This window comes from Manis javanica, chromosome 2 (assembly GCF_040802235.1).
Source record: "Manis javanica isolate MJ-LG chromosome 2, MJ_LKY, whole genome shotgun sequence".
Lineage (NCBI taxonomy): Eukaryota > Metazoa > Chordata > Mammalia > Pholidota > Manidae > Manis > Manis javanica.
The window spans coordinates 7042733-7059981 of NC_133157.1; the positions used below are offsets into that span (position 1 = coordinate 7042733).

Below are 17249 nucleotides of genomic sequence, written 5' to 3' on the forward strand. Positions count from 1 at the left end.
CTGGAATCCGAAGGGGTCAGTGGGCCGCCCCAGTGGGGCTGGGAGCCAGGAAGGACCTGCGGGTTTAGAGGAATCAGGGGACAGGCCCATCTTTTAAAGTGAAGCCGCAGGGGGCCATTTCAAATCCTTTGCTCTGTTCCCTAACATAGAGACCCTGACCTTGGCACTAGTGTGGGTTGGTCATACGGCTTCTCTAGACAGCACTTGGTCCCCAACACTGGCCTTAATTTGCACCCAGCCCAGCTCCTATCTGTAACTCCAACATGAACCCGTCCTGGCCCCCTACACACACACCCAGAGGGCCGCCACCTGCAGTGCTGGAGAGAAGCTGGCTGGTCAGGGGGTCGTCTGTCCTCTAAGCCTTGAGAACGATGTGCACACATATGCACCTGCTCCCCCAACACTGCTGGTACAACCATTTGGTACTTTCATCTCCACAGAATTCAAGAAGTTCCACTTAAAATTATTGACGTTTAATGAAAAGCAAGGCTTTGGGTGAGATGTTAATGACCTATTTTTTTTTTAGTGGGGGGAGGTTTTCCTCCAGCAAACAAAGCTTTTTCTCCAGGTCATGGGAAGAGGGGCTCAGCAGTCTTATCTATGCCACCCCTGTTCTGGGTTCTAGGGCTGCTGGCTGCAGCTGGTGGGACAAAGCCTGGCCTTGGACAGACGGGTAGGGAAGTGTCCGGGGACCCAGACTGGTCTGCAGACTGGCTCTGCTACCCCCTTCTCCAGATGGCCCTATCAGATCACCCCCTCCCAGACGTACTGCTCCCTTTTTGGGTGAAGAGTAAGTTTGAAAGCTCTAGTCTGAGGGCAGAGATGTTGAACCAGAGGCCATGGCTGGGAGGATGTGGGGTGTCGTTGGTTTTTAAGGATGAAGCTAGAAGCGATGCTAGTAAACAACCTAGTCTTTTATTTGCCCAAGGCCAGCTGCTTCAGACACAGGCCCCAAGACTTCCCAAGGGGATGGAGGGAGAGGTGAACTGTCCTGTCTACCAGGTGCTGCCTGACCCCCATCCTGCTTCCTGCAGGAGGTAGGAAGGGAGATAAGGTCTACATTTGTGCCATCAAGTATCACCCCAGTTTTCAGACGCTATAAACAGTTGTTGTTAGGGAGGAAACTGAGGCACACTGACCCGCTTCATTCACCCTCCAGTCTCTCTCTGCCAGTCCAAGGGTTAGCCTACTCCCTCCCTCTCTCCAGAATGAGCTGAAGGCAGCCTTTTGCTGGGGGAGGGTCTCAGAAGCCCATCTGGTGGCCTGTGGGGGGGAAGGCCAGGCAGGGTCAAGGGCTGGGGATGGGGGAAGCAGGAGGAGGGATGTGGTTGGAAGAGCAGCTGCTGGGTGGGGAGGAGGGGGTCAGCACTGAATAGGGGACCCCAGCTGGGGTTCCATAATGGTATCAGTGGGGGACAGGCAGAACCCTCTGCTGTCCAGATGGGGAAACTGAGGCGGAGACCCCTCAAATATTTGAGAAGGGAGGGGCCTCCCATCAGCTATTTGGGTCCATTCATCTTCCCCACAAGACACTGCGGCCCAGGAGCTTGAATGAATGCCTTATTAGTGGTCACTCAGTGTTCAGACTGAGAGCCAAAGAGCTGGAAGGCAGCTGGATCACCTGGAGCTCCCCCTTCACTCCTGACAAACCACAGGGATTCCCTCCCCCAACTCAGCTGCGGGGAGAGGGAGTGCCTGGCTCAGGCGTCTGCCTTCCCCTACTCACGTGCCTGAGAAAGACTCATTTTTAGCACCTGGCCTCTTTTTCCCTGCCTGGAGGGAGCTCAGGGGACAGAGCAGAGAAGAAAGCAGCCAAGGGGGGACAGGGAACTCGGCAAGCAGGGCCCAGGGGCATGTCTGACTGTTCTCTTCCCCCCATCCCAAGGGGCACCAGGTACAGAGAGGGGCCCTTAGCCTCCGTGCAGCGTGGATATGAAGAGGACGCTGTCCTGGTCCTGAAGCTGGTAGTCCAGCTCACCCTGGTCCAGGAGAGAAACGAGGAGACAGTCAGGGGCACTTTTCCACTGTCTTTTCCATTTCCCTCCCAGGGGGGTGGCCTGACTGCTTTGGGAGAGATAGAATCTTCCAGAAAAAAGGGTACCCTATATGTTAACCTGAAAATCTCCAGGATGGAGGAGAGCTCACCACTTCCCCCAGCTACCCATTCCTTCCTCACTCGGGGTGGGACACTTGTGCAGCCTCAGCTTGGAGGCCAGAGTGGGAGAGAGGATCACCCAGCCACCCGATCTGGGCCTGATGAAGGCCAAGACTTTCCCACTAAATCAGTGAAGGGAGGGGCTGAGGGATGGATGTCCCCGAGGTACTGACCAGCAGTTCCCAGTCGGCATCATTAATCAGCACCAGAATCCCTGGCCGCCTGTGGGAAAGGTGGCAGTGAGTAGCAGGGAGTGAAGGGCAGGAGGCAGCCAGCAGCAGGGGCAGAGGCTTCGGCAGGTGGGCTGCAGAGAGTGCGGAAGGAGTCTTTCCTCTGGAGGTTCTGGTTAAAGACCTCCCAGGAAGTGGAGGCAACAGTCTGAGTCTAAAGGAAACCAAGTCCAGACACTCCTGGTCTTCGGGGCCAGATGGAAAATGGTACACATTCCAGCACCACCTCTCAGGCCTCAAGCAGGGCACTTAGCTTCTCTGAGCATTAGTTTCCTCATCTGAAAATGGGGCACATTTCAGTGCCTTCCCTTTGAAGGCTTTACCAGGATGAAATGGGATGATGCCTGCGAGGGGCTTGCTCGCCAGAACCTCCTGGGCTCTAACCTCAGGGAAGACTGCCAATGGTGCAGGGCTATGAATGCCCAAGGGCAGCTCTGCCTGGCCTAAGGCAGGGCAGGATGGCAGCCTTGACCCTCAGGGCCGGCTGGTGACCTCTGCTTCCAGCAGATGAATGAATCCCATAAGTGTCCTGCTCCCCACTTTACACATTCAGTTGCCCTTGATGTAGAAGGAGAGTGACTTCTTGGCACAAAGAACTTGGCTCCTTTCCTAGGAGGCTTGGCCTGGGGACAAGTACAGAAGCTTTGGGCTAGGGGCAGAGGTACCCCCAGAGAGCCCACGTGTGTGTGTACATGTGCGCGTGCATACATGCACAGCAACTCCCCAGAACACTGGCCTGTGGTATCTAATACACTACCTATTAGACATGTTTACATTTATAAATTACAAATAAACTGGGTATTTAATTCCTCAGTCATACTGGCCACATGTCAAGGGCTCAATAGTTTCATGTGCTTAGTGGCCACGATATGGGACAGCTCAGTCAGAATGCTTCCATCACAAGAAATTCTATGGACACCACCACCCCGGACTGCTAAGAGATGAAAAGGCCTTAGTACTTTTCAAAGTACTTCCCATACAGAGTGCACCTGAGGCCCAGAGAAAGGAAGTAACTGGCTTAAGGGGCCACAGTAAATTTGTGGCAACCAGAAGGTGGAATCCAAGTTTTTTGACCTGGGTTTTTAACGGATCTCCAGTCGAGAGTGGTAACAAGAAAACAGAAAATAAACCTCAGACAGAGCTATACAGAAGCTCTTAGCTCCTTCCCTGGCAGGAAAGGTTAAGGGGAGGACAGGGGGGAGAACATGACAGGGGAAGGCTGCGGCTGAACCCAAGGACAGGGGCTCAAGCATCCTTCCTTCTACCCGAACCCTCAGGGAAGGGGGGAGAGGGACTCACACGCTGTCTCCCTGGATGAACAACTCGGGCCGCTCTTTTAGCAAATTCTTCTTGATCCACACAAGTAGGTTCCTGATGTCCCCTGGAGAGGAAGGCACAGAACAAACTTGTCAAACCCAAATGATCCCTGGCCCCCAGAACCTTGCCTGGGGCAGAAGGAAGTGAATAGGGGCCTCTTTCAGGTGAGGCTGTCATGGCCCCTCAACTCATCTATTCCCAAGGTGAGGGAATGGGTTAGGAGATCCTGCCAGAGAGGTCTTCAGAGAAAGTGGCACATGGCACATGGCACTGCTGAAGGGTTGAAGAGGCAATGGGGACTCAAGGCAGATGGCAGGAGGCACTGTCACAAGTGAAAGTGTCGGGAGACAGACCGCCACCATCAAGTCCTAGAAGACGGTTTGACACCACCACCGGCAGGCTTCTGGGAAGGCCCCTGCACCTTTCCTTCTCCAGCTGGTCCCAGGTGGGGAGGACTTGGCTTTGCTCTGGGAGGGGTCTGCATATATTTCCCTTTGTGAGGGCAGAAAAACAATTGCTGAGCTGATAACATCAGTTAATTTCCTCCGGCACAGGGAGAGAAGAAGGATTCACCAGACACTCTGACAAATGGCTGCCCACTCCACCCCTTTCAGAGCTCGCCAGGCTGGGGGCGGCCACCCTGAAGAGGCAAGACGTTCTGGGTCCAAAGGACTTCCCCTGCTCAGCTGGACACTGAGATCTGCTGCTCTGGTTCTAGGAGAGCCACCAAGCTCTTTGCACACCAGGTGGGGTCTCAGAGCCACCTATCTGCAGGGTCACCTCTCCTTTACGAGGAGCAGGGTCCCAGGCCACAGCACACTGAAATCCGGCTCCGTAAACTCCTGAAGCCTATGGCTTTACCTACGCACTCCTCAAAAGGGAGTTGCTTCTCTGCTTTAGAGGACTTGGGGGCTGAAGGCCCTGGAGAGAGAACCAGGCTCTGGGAAGATAACCCCTCAGAGGAGTCTGCTGTCCTGGACCCACGCCTGAGACAAAGCTCAGGGCTAAGCTGGAGAAGGGTCTAGGCAGGGCCTTGGTTCCCTGCCGGGCTGCGATCCTGGCATGTAGGCCAGGAAAGGCTGCCTGGACAAGGAGAGGGTGAGCTCTGCTCCAATCTAGGCGCCGCAGTGTGTCACACGCACAGCACCAGCCCTGAGCAGGGTTTGAAGGCCCTTTCACTGACCTGCATGCCGCCCTCCCAGGAGGCAGGCTGCTGTACCTTGGATGGACTGGTTTACTCTGCTCCTTGCCAGCTTCTCTGGATTGCATGCCAGCAGAGCCCAGTGGCCTGGGCAAAGAGTCCATGGACTGAGACTGCTGCCTTTCACTTCCAATTCTTACTTTTAGACAAAGCAAATCAGAGTCCTCACGGTCCCTGCAGGGGGCAGGGGATGGGCAGTGTTGCCTCCAACTAGCTGTAGTCCATTTGGACTCCTGGCTGACTTCCTTGAGCCCTGGGTTTCAGAGGTTTCCCTGTGACCTCCATCGTGACACTGCCTGGTGAGCCGCCAGCCCATACATCTTGTGGCCGCTCGATAGAGCCGCCGGCTCTGACACATCCATCAGCCAGCCCTGGCGGGCGGGGTTGTGCCTGTGTGAGCGGAGGCCGAGAGGGACTAGGCAGTGCCTGGATTGAGGGCCACCAGCTGTACCTCCACAGCCCTGGCTAGACTGTACAGAACCAGGGCCCAGTGGGGTGACAGCCCTGGCTTTCTCCAAAAGGAGGAGACTTCTGCTCCACTCTGGATAGGCTGAGGGGAGGAGCAGGGCTAGTGGTCATGCCGGGGTCATCCAAGTGATGGCACCAACATGGAGTCCCAGGGGGAAGGGCGGAGGGGGTCTGCCTTCAGTGCTGGCTCATTTATCATGATGCTCCTCTTTGCTGAGGTCATTCCCTCCCTCCTCTGTGCCCCCCAGATCTGCCCACATTCTTGATGGCCTGTTACCATGGTGAGGCCACTGCATCACCACCCGTATTGTTCCCCCATGCCTGGATTTGGGGGTGGGGAGAGGTAGAACTCATGGCTCCCTTTGCAGGCTGCAAGGGCCACTTGGTCTGGCCTGAAACACACCCCAAGGGACATCTTGCTAGGCTTGTTGAGGCCCAGACAATATGTAAATAGCCTCCAAGCCAGATGGTCGGCTTCCAAAGGCACCCAGGGGAGGAGGAAGGGTTAAGCAGAGTCAGGGACTGGTGGCTTGGGGATGGCTCTGGGGAATCTCACTTTCTTCTTCCCTGTGTTGTCCTGCCCTCCCACTCCTACTGAGTTGATTTTCCTCCTGGGATCCTATTCAATCATTCACAAGACAAATATTTATTAAGCAACTACTATACACCAGGCTCAAGGGGAGATGGTGGCGGGCAAGATGGACACATAGAGCTCATGGAGCTCACAGGCCGGTAGATGAACATTGCTTATGTAATTAGTTGTGATCAAGGCTATCTGCTTGGTGAGGGCCCAGGAAAAGCTTTTCTAAGGTTCATTGGGAGTTGAAGCCTGAACAATGAGTAGGGTGGGAAGGGGGAGAGCTCCAGGCAGGAGGAGGAACATACGGGACCCCGAGGCAGGAGGCTCGGCAGGTTCCAAGTCACAGCACAGAGAGGGCGAGATCAGCACGAGATGGGGCCAGGGCGGCAGCCAGGGGCCAGGTCACATGGCGCATGTGTGGGCCTGGAGAGACGGTCTGCTCTGGAGGAGGCCTCTCCCTCCTCGTGAACCCTACGAGTATTTACCAAGTGTTTTTTCCACGGGCATGAACCCAACTGCCTGGGGCTGTGCGCCATGTTTCTCTGGATATACACGTAGCAGGACCCAGCTCAAATGTATGGCATGACCATCCTTTCTAACTACAGTAGAGTGTGTTCTGAGGACCTGGCACTGGCCACTGGCCACAGAAGCCCTGAGGTGTTTACTCAACTGCAGAGGACTGTGGAGGGGGGAAGGGAGGAGGAGAGAGGGAGGAGAGGTTAAGAAGGGCCACAGTCCTGGTTGTGAGTCCATCACTTCCCAGTTATATGACCTTGGGTAAGGAATTCCGAGCCTCAGCTTCTTTCACTGTGAAGTGGGAATGGTAAGAATGCCTCGTGGAGTCTTTGTGAGGATCAAGATGACCGATAAACAGCTCTCGGCACCGGGCCTGGCACATCAGTGCAGGAATGGTTCCACGATCCAGGGGTACCCATTACCTTCTGATGCCCTGAGCTTCCACACGCTCAACCCAGGGGCCTGAAACCCTGGGGATATGCTTAGATAGCTTGGAGAGTAGGGTTCTGTCAACCATTACCCAGGAGGTGCTAGGCCTGGCTGGGGTTTTCCGTGGGATCCGCCTCCTTTCTATCAGAAGCCGGAGAGGGAATGGGGGACTGGGTGGATTGGGAGGAGGCCCCAGACACTGATCTTCCCTCCATTTCAGATGTTCAGACACCTAATATGCTCCCAGGACCACCCAGGCAAAGGGTATCATGATCCAGGCTGTGGGTGCTGGGGCCAGATTGCCCCTGGGCACGTGGCACCAGAGAGGGAGGTGAGCACCTAAATACAGGTTTCCAGTGCAGGAAGCCTTGGGCCCTGGCCTGCCCATTCCAGAAAGAGAAGTGACAGCGGCTGCTGCTGAGTCGGGGTGATTGAGAGTCGGGACTCTAGAGCTAGAAGGCCCTGGGCTATGCCCTGGATGGCCTTAAGCAGGAAGTCATTTCACTTCTCTAGGTCAGAGGGTCATCCTCTGACAAGTGGGGATGGCACCCCAAACTTTGAAGAGCTGCTGTAAGGATTCAGGCATAATGCTAGCAGCAGGCCCGGCAGAGTATCAACCCACAGAACATGCATCCATCTGATTCAGGACTCTTATCCTCAGGGCTTCCAGAACCCTAGAGGCGGCTGGCAAAGCGGCACCATGCAAGCTCCTCTTTGCACCCTACAAAGGCTCCTACCAGGGTGCCTCACCCCAGTGGACTTGTCCTTGTCTGGGGACACTGATCACCCACTGTGGCAGGGCCCCCAGCAGTAGCTTCTTGGGCCAAAAGAGAACAATCCCAAGGTCCTATCTGACATTGAACCTGGCTGCGACGAACCCCATCAGCCTCTCTTTGAATGCCTCCAGAGATTTTCTCCAACCAGAAATCTGCCTTCTTGTCACTCCCACCCACTGAGCCTGGCTGGTCCATAGAGACCACACCATGACTGTGGCCCCTCTTCCCCACACTGTTCAGGCTGGGGAGAGACAGATCCCTGAGGTCTTCTCTCACACAGGTTACACTGTTCTGTTCCCAAGTCCACCAGGCTCAGGCCCTTCTGGGAGCCCACGCCAGGCCTTTGCTGCGAAAGAAGAAAGAGCTGGGATGGGGGAGTGAAAGAGAAGAGGGTAGATGCAACATCAGAGGGGCCATTTACAAGTGAATGGGGGTAAGAATGGAGCAGTTTGTGGGCTCAACTGGCCTCAGAAGGAGGTTTACAGATGTGTGAGGGGACGCTCCTCATTGTTTAATTAAGCAGAAAGTGGATCTTTTCAAAAGCAATTTTGCACAGGGACTGGAAGGGATGGGGGGAGAGGAGGGCAGTGGAGAGGGGATCAGCAAACAGGCCCCAGAGCAGAGAAAGGAACAGCTGGCCCCGGAGAGGCTGGGAAATGCATGCTAAGCAGTTTAAAGCTCCAGGGAGCTCCCTCCAGCTCCTGCCCTCCCAGGCCTGCCACTGTTTAATACAATGGCAGGGCAGAGGAGAGGGACAGGGTGAGGTGAGACAGACACATCTCCCCCTGGGGGCCAGGGCAAGTAATGCCCACGCTGGGGCAGTCTATCCCCCAATGGTTTGTTGCTCCAGGCCACTGACCAACCACAGGCTGGGAGCCTTGGGCAGAAGGGATCCTTGGTGCATAAAAGCCAGCTCTCAGCTCCACAATGCCCAACACTGGTGGTTGCCTACTACCCCCGGCCAATCAAGGAGGTGCCCTGTTCCCCGGAGACAGATGTTAAGATGCCCCCTACATGTCCAACTTCTCACTGGATCAGCTGCTCTCTGCTTCCCACAACTGTATGCTTGCATCTGGAAGCAACTTTACCAAACCGTACATGTCACATAAATAATCAGCTCAGTAAACACCAACCTCCCGTTTTACAGATGGGCAAAGAGAGGCCCGAAGAAATAAGTGATTTGCCATGGTTCACTGCCCTCCTCTCACCTCCTTTGGCCTTGCCCATCCTCTTCTCCCAAGCTGGCTGGGTTGGAAGCTCTGCCCTGGCCCAGCACCCAGGGCCTTGGAGTCCCCTTGTTTATGAGACTGGTCACAGTCCATAATCTTATGGCTGCTATTTTCTTTGCTGGAGTCTCCAAGACCTGCTTGGCCAAGTGGCAGCCCCCAAGCTGGGAAGGCTGCCAGACAACAGATCTGGGCACAGGCTTGGGGGAAGAGTAAGATTCCTAGCAGCGCCCGTTGGGCTCCTGAGTGCCAGGGTAAGGCCTGGCAGCTGCCAACTGGCTCTGTGACTGTGATGTGACCTATGCTGCTGGGCACAGCAGGGCAAAAACGGGAACCAGAGGCAGATCCAGAGCCAAGTGCCCAAAGACTGAGCCAACAGGCCATTTCAGCTTCCCTGCCCGGCCCTGCCTCCTTTTCTTTCACCCCAGAGAGGGGAGGCCAGCCCCAGCCACCCGCCGAGCAGTGGATGCAGGATGAGGAATTTAAGACCTGGGTCTTAGCTCAGCTTCCCTACTTGAGTAACTCTGGACAGGTCACTCTCTCTCTCTGCGGTTTGGTTTCCTTGATGATAGATAATATCAACTGGGGTCATTATAAAAATCAAAGTAGCTGCTGAAGGCAGGAATAAATGAATCACTGAATCAAAGTGCAGAAACTGGAAAATATATTGCTGGTGTAAGAGGTTACTTGATTTAGGGAGCCTCTCAGGACAAATGATGATGGGTTGGTGGTGATCCAGAAACCTGGTTCTGAATGCCAGCTCTGCTGGTTAATAACTATATGACATGGAATAAGATCCATAACATGCTGGAGTCTGGATTTCATTTTTTAAAATGGGAGTAATAATGGCAGCTACAGCCTAGGAATCTGTGACAATTATTTGCCCAACCACTTGGAACTAAGTGGGGCTTTGCCTACCATGCCAGATTCAGCCCCTTAGGAAACTGGCCATCCTTTGGTTCCCTGATCATCCTGAGGTCTTTTACCAGGAGGCCTTCACCAGAGCTGTCCCCTCGGCCTGGAATGGGCCCCATGTATCTCTGCTTGCCCTCTAAATTATTAGACATCTTCTTTGCATCCTTCAGATCTTTGCCTCAAAGTCACCTCTTTTAAGAGGACTTCCCTGACCACTTGTCATCTTTTTCAAAGCAGCTTTCTGCTCTCCTCATGCCAACGGCTACCACCTGTACAGTCAGACTTTTATGTCTTACTTGTCTGTTGTCTGGCTCTACTGCCATTACACTGTGAGCTCCATCAGGGCAAGAACCACATCTGTTTTGCTTAACACCAAATACAGAGCAATTGGTACAATGCCTGGCACAAAGGTGGTACCCAAAAACAAGATGTATGGGGAAATGACAGCCTCTTTAACAGCTGGTGCTGGCAAAACTGGACAGCTACATGTAAGAGAATGAAACTGGATCACTGTCTAACCCCATACACAAAAGTAAATTTGAAATGGATCAAAGACCTGAATGTAAGTCATAAAACCATAAAACTCTTGGAAAAAAACATAGGCAAAAATCTCTTGGACATAAACATGAGTGACTTCTTCATGAATATATCTCCCTGGGCAAGGGAAACAAAAGCAAAAATGAACAAGTGGGACTATATCAAGCTGAAAAGCTTCTGTACAGCAAAGGACACCATCAATAGAACAAAAAGGCATCCTACAGTATGGGAGAATATATTCATAAATGACAGATCTGATGAAGGGTTGACATCCAAAATATATAAACAGCTCACGCACCTCAACAAACAAAAAGCAAGTAATCCAATTAAAAAATGGGGAGAGAGGCTGAATAGACACTTCTCCAAAGAAGAAATTCAGATGGCCAACAGGCACATGAAAAGATGCTCCACATCGCTTGTCATCAGAGAAATGCAAATTAAAACCACAATGAGATATCACCTCACACCAGTAAGGATGGCCACCATCCAAAAGACAAACAACAACAAATGTTGGCGAGGGTGTGGAGAAAGGGGAACCCTCCTACACTGCTGGTGGGAATGTAAATTAATTTAACCAATGTAGAAAGCAATATGGAGGTTCCTCAAAAAGCTCAAAATAGAAATACCATTTGACCCAGGAATTCCACTCCTAGGAATTTACCCTAAGAATGCAGCAGCCCAGTTTGAAAAAGACAGATGCACCCCTATGTTTATCACAGCACTATTCACAATAGCCAAGAAATGGAAGCAACCTAAGTGTCCATCAGTAGATGAATGGATAAAGATGATGTGGTACATATACACAATGGAATATTATTCAGCCATAAGAAGAAAACAAATCCTACCATTTGCAACAACATGGATGGAGCTAGAGGGTATTATGCTCAGTGAAATAAGCCAGGCAGAGAAAGACAAGTACCAAATGATTTCACTCATCTGTGGAATATAAGAACAAAAGAAAAACTGAAGGAGCAAAACAGCAGCAGAATCACAGAACCCAAGAATGGACTAACAGTTACCAAAGAGAAAGGGACTGGGCAGGAGGGGTGGGAAGGGAGGGATGGGGGGGTAAAAAAGAAAGGGGGCATTATGATTAGCATGTATAATGTGGGGAGGGGCATAGGGAGGGCTGTGCAACACAGAGAAGACAAGTAGTGATTCTATAACATCTTACTACGCTGATGGACAATGACTGCAATGGGGAATGTGGGGGGAACTTGGTGATGGGGAGAGTCTAGTAAACATAATGTTCCTCGTGTAATTGTAGAGTAATGGTACCAAAATAAAAAAATTAAAAAGTAAGAAAAAAAAAAAGATGTGCCAACTACAGAAAAGAATATAATGCTTACTTCCATCCCTGGCATTTGGTGAACATTCAGCCAATGGATGAATGAAAGGGACCTGGAATCACTAAACTTGGAGCCTTCCAAGCAAACACAGGGGGAAATGAATCATAACTTGTGAGGTTTTCATAACTTCCCAGCCAGCTCTTCAAGGTTGAATTTTTGAGAGGCTTCTTCTGAGTGCCCCATTTTCCCTCCCAGGGTTGTGTAGCCATCTACCAAACTACAAAACAGTCGCCTTTATCACCCTGGCTCTTTCCCCACCAAGGACACACACACCTCCAATCCTGACACATAAACCCAGCCTCATGCTCATCCCCAGCTCAAGGGGGAGCAGTGCCCTATTCTGGTGAGTGTCCCTCGGCCTCTAAATGTGGCACATAGACCCATCCTATGCCACTGCTCTCCAACCCAAGGGGCAGAAAGCTTGGCATCCTGTGAATCTGGGTGGTAATTGATTCCTGGCAGATATGTGTTCAGTTCTTGAAGAATACTGTCAAGCCTCACTTGACCATTTTCTACTGTCTGCCTCCAGCAACCTCATTCTCCTGCCTCCTCACATGACTATTTCCTCTTCTCCCCAGAAGTATCTTAGCCCTAGGGAGAGATGGGGTCCTGTTCCTCAGCATTCTGCTCTTGCTAGGGGATCCCCAGCTAGGGCTGCAAAGCACCGCCATGGCTGTGACAGCCAGCCTCCTGCCTTCAGGCCACACTGCTGTTCCCCAGCTGGATCTCTGCAGGTCTTCAAACCCCATCAGTCTGAAGGCAGAGAAACAGACTCTCATTCACGTCTGTCTCCCCAGCACTTGTGACATGTTCTGCCACACAGGAGGTGCTCGATATCTTTAACGGTATTTGTTAAAGATGAACAAGTATTTGAATGGACAAATGAAAAGACCCCACTGTCAACTCAGACCCTCCCTCAACAAAGACCCTCCCTCAGTCAACTGCTCTGCTCCAACCTTATATTTGGCTGGATACTTTCCTTTTCTTCTAATTCTTCTAACCGTAATGGGAGCCCTTCCACATCGTCCCATTCTTGATGAAGGTTACCACCTTCAGGAAAACATCTCTTCTGCTGTCATCTAATAATGAAGACGTGTGGCATAGCTTGCTTAATCCTCTTGGCAACCATCCCCACTTCACAAATAAGAACACTAAAGCTCAGAGAGGTGAGGGCACTGGCCTAAGGTTCTAAGGAGATTCAAACTGGTCTGTCTGAATATAGAACCAGCGCTCTAAGGACTAAGCTATGGCACCTCCTTACTACAAAGCTGGCTGATGCCAGAGAGGAAGGGGAAAGGGTACTCTGGCGATTTCTCTTCCTCCTTCTCTCCTCCCTCCCACTGGCCGGGAGAATCCTACCCATTCCCACTTGAATGGGCTGAGTCTACCCCTGCAGACTCCTGCCCAGTGGCCCACAGAGAAGGGCTCAGAAAGCCCATACTCACAGGGCTCCTCCTGTCCAGGTAAGGTGACCTGATGTTTCTTTACACCATCAAACAGGAGCTCCGCACCGCCTCTGCAAAGGAGGGCCAGAGAAAGACAGCCAGGTGAGCTCCTGCAAACACCACGACTGAAAACTGAGGAGGGGGTGGCACGAGAAGACCAAGAGGTGCAGAGACCAAGGCTCCGGAACTCCTCGGGTACCAGGGACTAATTCTCAAACGCGACTTTCTGAAGTGGTCAAGTAGGATGTAAATAACTGACTCCATGTTCTCAAGCCTCAGTCTTTCCATCTGCAGAACTAGTGAGAAGCCCATGAGGCATGCTGGAGCTCCTGTGTGCTGAGGGGTTCCCTCTGAAATGCCCTTGCTTGTGTGCCACCCACTGCTGGCCTGGTGGGCACACCACAGTGCTGGAGGTTAAGAGGCTCCCCTGGGCTTAGCAACAGCCTCGCCATTTACAAGACTGTTCTTCATTTCATTTCTTCCTCAGGGGATCCCTGGGAAGGAGCGAGGGAAGCAGACATTCTTAAACCTCCATCCAATGGAGAGGCAGACTGAGGCCTGGAGAGGTTAAGGTCACACAGGCAGTGGCTGAACTAGGATTTGATTTCTAACTGGTTTCTGCTCAGCTCCAGCAGCCCTGGCAGAAAAAAAAAGATTTTTCGAAGGTCAATAAGCCCCCTGAGGGTAGAGTTTGGCTCACTTTTGCATGCCAGCATTTGGCCAAGGGAAGGCTGGGACGGCAGAGATGCTTGGAGCTAAGCCCAGAAGCCAGGGCTTAAGATGTGGCCACCAGGGCTCTTTCAATGCCTGCCCCACACTGTTTCTTCCTCTGGGTCTCCTGAGTCCATCTCAGCCTTCACAGACCTTAGCTGAGAAGGCCTTAACAGACTTTCAATGGATGTGATGCTTCCCACCCCACTACCCTCTCCCAGTTTCAGAGAACAGAGATGTCCTGAGACAGTCCACTGGGAGGCAAGGCAAGGCAAGCATTGTCATGGGGGAAACATGGGGCGACTGTCATCCAAACAAGGTCACGCTTTGTTGATGCAGAAATGTGGAGGGGGAGAAGAGGCCCATCTGTGGCCGTGCGCAGGGCCATTTCAGCTGTGAGCCTGCACAGAGCCTCCATTTATCCCCTTCCAAGAGCCTAGTTCTCTCCTGGGTGGGGGCTGGCACATGCAGCAGCTGGGGTGGGGGAGGGTGACAGGCAAGGGGCTCGGGAGTTGGGGGTCAGAGAAGAGCGGTGGGAACTGGAGGCACTGGGACCCAGGCAAACAACCAAGAGTGGCCAAACCTGGTGGTGCCAGGCTCAGAGGCTGAGGCTGTTTTCCCCTTCACAAGCGGATGAAGGAACAACCAGTTTGACTCAGAGAATGACCTGCCACTGCTGGGTTCACCAGCCCCCAGGAAGGGGCTGGCGGTTCTGTCGGCCCATCTGGAGGGGAAGGTGCATGTTCAGCCTCTACAGTGATTCAGGGCGGCAGGCAAGGGGCGTTTTGGCCCCAGAAGAGAACCACAGCCAAACTCTCTATGCCCTACGGGATCTGCTAATCAAACTCAATTAAGGAGTTTTATCTTAAGGTACTTCACCTTCCCTCAATTTCCCAGTTCTTGGTGGGCATGTTTGTTGGTACCAGTGACTGGTATAGACACTCCCAAGACTACCCTCACTTTTTCTAGTTTATTTTCATCTTTTTATTTTTTCCTCTCTGCTTGCTGGAATGCAAACTCTGCCTAAAGCCAGACCTGGCATACAGTAGGCACTCAAGACATACGTGCTGAATGAATGAAAATGCCCATTCTTCCCACTTCTTCTCTAATCTCAATGGTCTACCCTCCCCATACCAATCAACACCTCCCAGGCTCAAGAAGGAAGAAAAGGGAAAAGGAAGAGGGGACCTCGTATCTGGGCTGCAGGGATACAAAACACATTTGTACTATACACTTTGAATCCTATGTGACCTGAGAAAATGTTTTGCTAAAGACAGTTCAGGAGAAGAGGCAAGACAAAGGATGGCAGAACTAGTCACTGACAAGAGGGAGAAAGCTATGGCAGGTCTTCTAAAGAGTCTATCAGAGCTGGTGGGGCTGAAGGTTCATGTGCTCAGGGGAAAGAGGCAGACTCCTAAGCTGGACTCTTCAAGGATCAGGGTGGCATTCAGGGGCAAAATGGACAGAAAGAATGGGCAAGGCAACTTCTTTGCAAATCTGCTCAGGTTCATAGGGATGGGTCAAAGAGGTGTGCTAAGTGAGGTAGAAAATAAAGACCAGGGGCAAAAAAATGCAACGAAACAAAAAGAGAGAAGGAATCTGGGTTTGGCATGCATCTTGGGCATTCTTGCTTCCCAAGAAACTGAAAATCTCCTGGGACACTGTGATGGTGGGTGGGGGTATTAGGAGGTGGAAGAATGTTGTCCTGCCTTGCTGGGGCTCATTATTGCTCTTGGAGGTAAGAAAGGCTGAGGCTAGAGATGGCCAGCCTAGAAAAAGGGTAATTGAGCTAGTCAGTAAGTTCTGGTGGGCAAGAACCACATCTTCTTCTGACTTCCCCATTGCTGCATGCACAATAATTGGCAGACAGAAGACATTTCTGATGAACAAATAGCATGTCTGACTGAGTGAGAATGAAAGGTAAGCTGGCTGTAGATAAACTTCCACACTGGCAGTGTCTCCCTTTTCAGCTCTGCTGAGGTCCATCAAAGTAGCAGAGAACTAGAACCTCCAAGCTATGAGGAGTATAGCTAGGCCAAGAGTCAGTGAAGAAAAAAAAAAAAAAATAGCCAGAAGGCCAGACCGGCACAGTTTAATTGGACCCATGGGGCCAGACAATACCATCAATTAAAATGCAGTTAACATTCATAAGACTACCCGCTTCTAAGGGACAGAAACGCTGAATACTGAAGGGCATGGACAGAGTTCTATTTATCTTTGTATCCTTCTTGCCTGGCTCACTGCCTGGCACATGGTAGGCATTCAATAAATAACTGGTGAATAGACTACCCAATGAAGAAAAAGCATCAAATAAACTTAAACTAGACGCATCCAATGGAAGGAAAGGCATTTATAGGCAGAGGTTTTAGATTCTCATTCCAGACTTTCCCTTTGCTATAACCTTTAACTTGTTTATCTTCACACACACACACCCCTTCTATTAGGGTGTCAGTTTCTTTGCCTTCTCTCTAAGCTTCGCAGTTTCTGCAAATATCATATGACAAACCTTCTCTCTGTAAGGGGATGGAAGATAGTGGCTTGAGAAGATTTCCTCCCTAATCTGTGCTTCTTCACTTACTGGCCTGTGTACCCCAATCCTGCACTTTTCATCTTGTGCATACTGTACTGTCAGGGTTGGTCTCCTCCGCTGTTCTTATTTAACCTCGTATCTCCACCTGACTCAAGATCTGCAGAAGCCAATCAGCAATTTTACTTAATGTTCTGAAAGGGGCTCAGGTCTGTTTAACACCCCCAAATCTTGGCGAAGAGGAAAAAAGGAGTTCCGTCTTGCCCACACAGCCCACGAGAAACAAGCTCCAAGAATCGTGCAAGCGGAAATCGCTGCCCGAAGGAAGAAATCAGGGGGTGAAGGGTGGTCCTTCTCAGTTCTGGGAGCTCAGATGCTAGACACATGTGGCTGGTCCAAAAGGGTACTGGCAAAGAAGGTAGGGAGACCGTCTGCTAACCATCATGCCTCTTTAGTTTGGTAGGGAACAGGGCACTGAGGAGTGCCCAGAGCGCACCTCCACGCCGGGACGTGCGCCTCTATTCCCGGACATACGGCCTCGTCGCCCAGGGAAATCAAGCCTCTTACACTCTCCGAGATAGATGGCGTAGCTCAAGGAAGACGCCAGGAACTTCGGCGTTTCGGTCGTTACAGGCCCCAAGGCAGAAGGAGGGAGTTCCAGGCCCGACGACTTCAATCCATCCCACGGCACCCCAGCTCTCTGACTCACCCGAACTCCACCTCCACTGACAAGGGCGCCGCCATGTTGAGGAAGCCAAGATCACAGGAAACTCCCCTCAGCTTCCGGTACTCCCGCCCCACTTCCGTTCGCCGCGGACGGAAGAGGCGGTGCTCAGGACGCTATCCTCCTCAACTATTGGAGGAAGG

The 17249-nt window shown here is 51.9% G+C and overlaps 2 protein-coding genes across 2 annotated transcripts in view; both read right to left on the bottom strand.

Annotated features, from left to right (window-relative positions):
• The window catches only part of CERCAM (cerebral endothelial cell adhesion molecule), a 39465-nt gene extending 26268 nt beyond the window's left edge, over positions 1–13197 (bottom strand). The window contains exons 1-2 of the mRNA XM_073223694.1: positions 13145–13197; positions 3685–3766 (exon numbers count right to left, since the gene is read on the bottom strand). The gene's annotated coding sequence lies outside the window, so the exon portion shown is untranslated. The remainder of the gene's footprint in view (positions 1–3684; positions 3767–13144) is intronic.
• On the bottom strand, positions 897–17222 carry URM1 (ubiquitin related modifier 1). The gene is made up of 5 exons (XM_037008057.2): positions 17092–17222; positions 13145–13215; positions 3685–3766; positions 2329–2377; positions 897–1979 (listed from the first exon to the last, which is right to left on the bottom strand). Exons 1-5 carry the CDS (start codon positions 17124–17126, stop codon positions 1911–1913), a joined length of 306 nt encoding a protein of 101 aa, XP_036863952.1. The 5' UTR covers positions 17127–17222; the 3' UTR covers positions 897–1910.
• Positions 17223–17249: the final 27 nt, after the last annotated feature.

Excerpts from the sequence above, each read along its gene's own strand:
- URM1 (XM_037008057.2), bottom strand. The coding sequence starts at position 17,126 with ATGGCGGCGCCCTTGTCAGTGGAGGTGGAGTTCGG. Across the intron at positions 13,216-17,091 it reads TCAGTGGAGGTGGAGTTCGG|AGGCGGTGCGGAGCTCCTGT; the intron begins GTGAGTCAGAGA and ends CCTCCTTTGCAG. Across the intron at positions 1,980-2,328 it reads ATGCCGACTGGGAACTGCTG|GGTGAGCTGGACTACCAGCT; the intron begins GTCAGTACCTCG and ends CTCCTGGACCAG.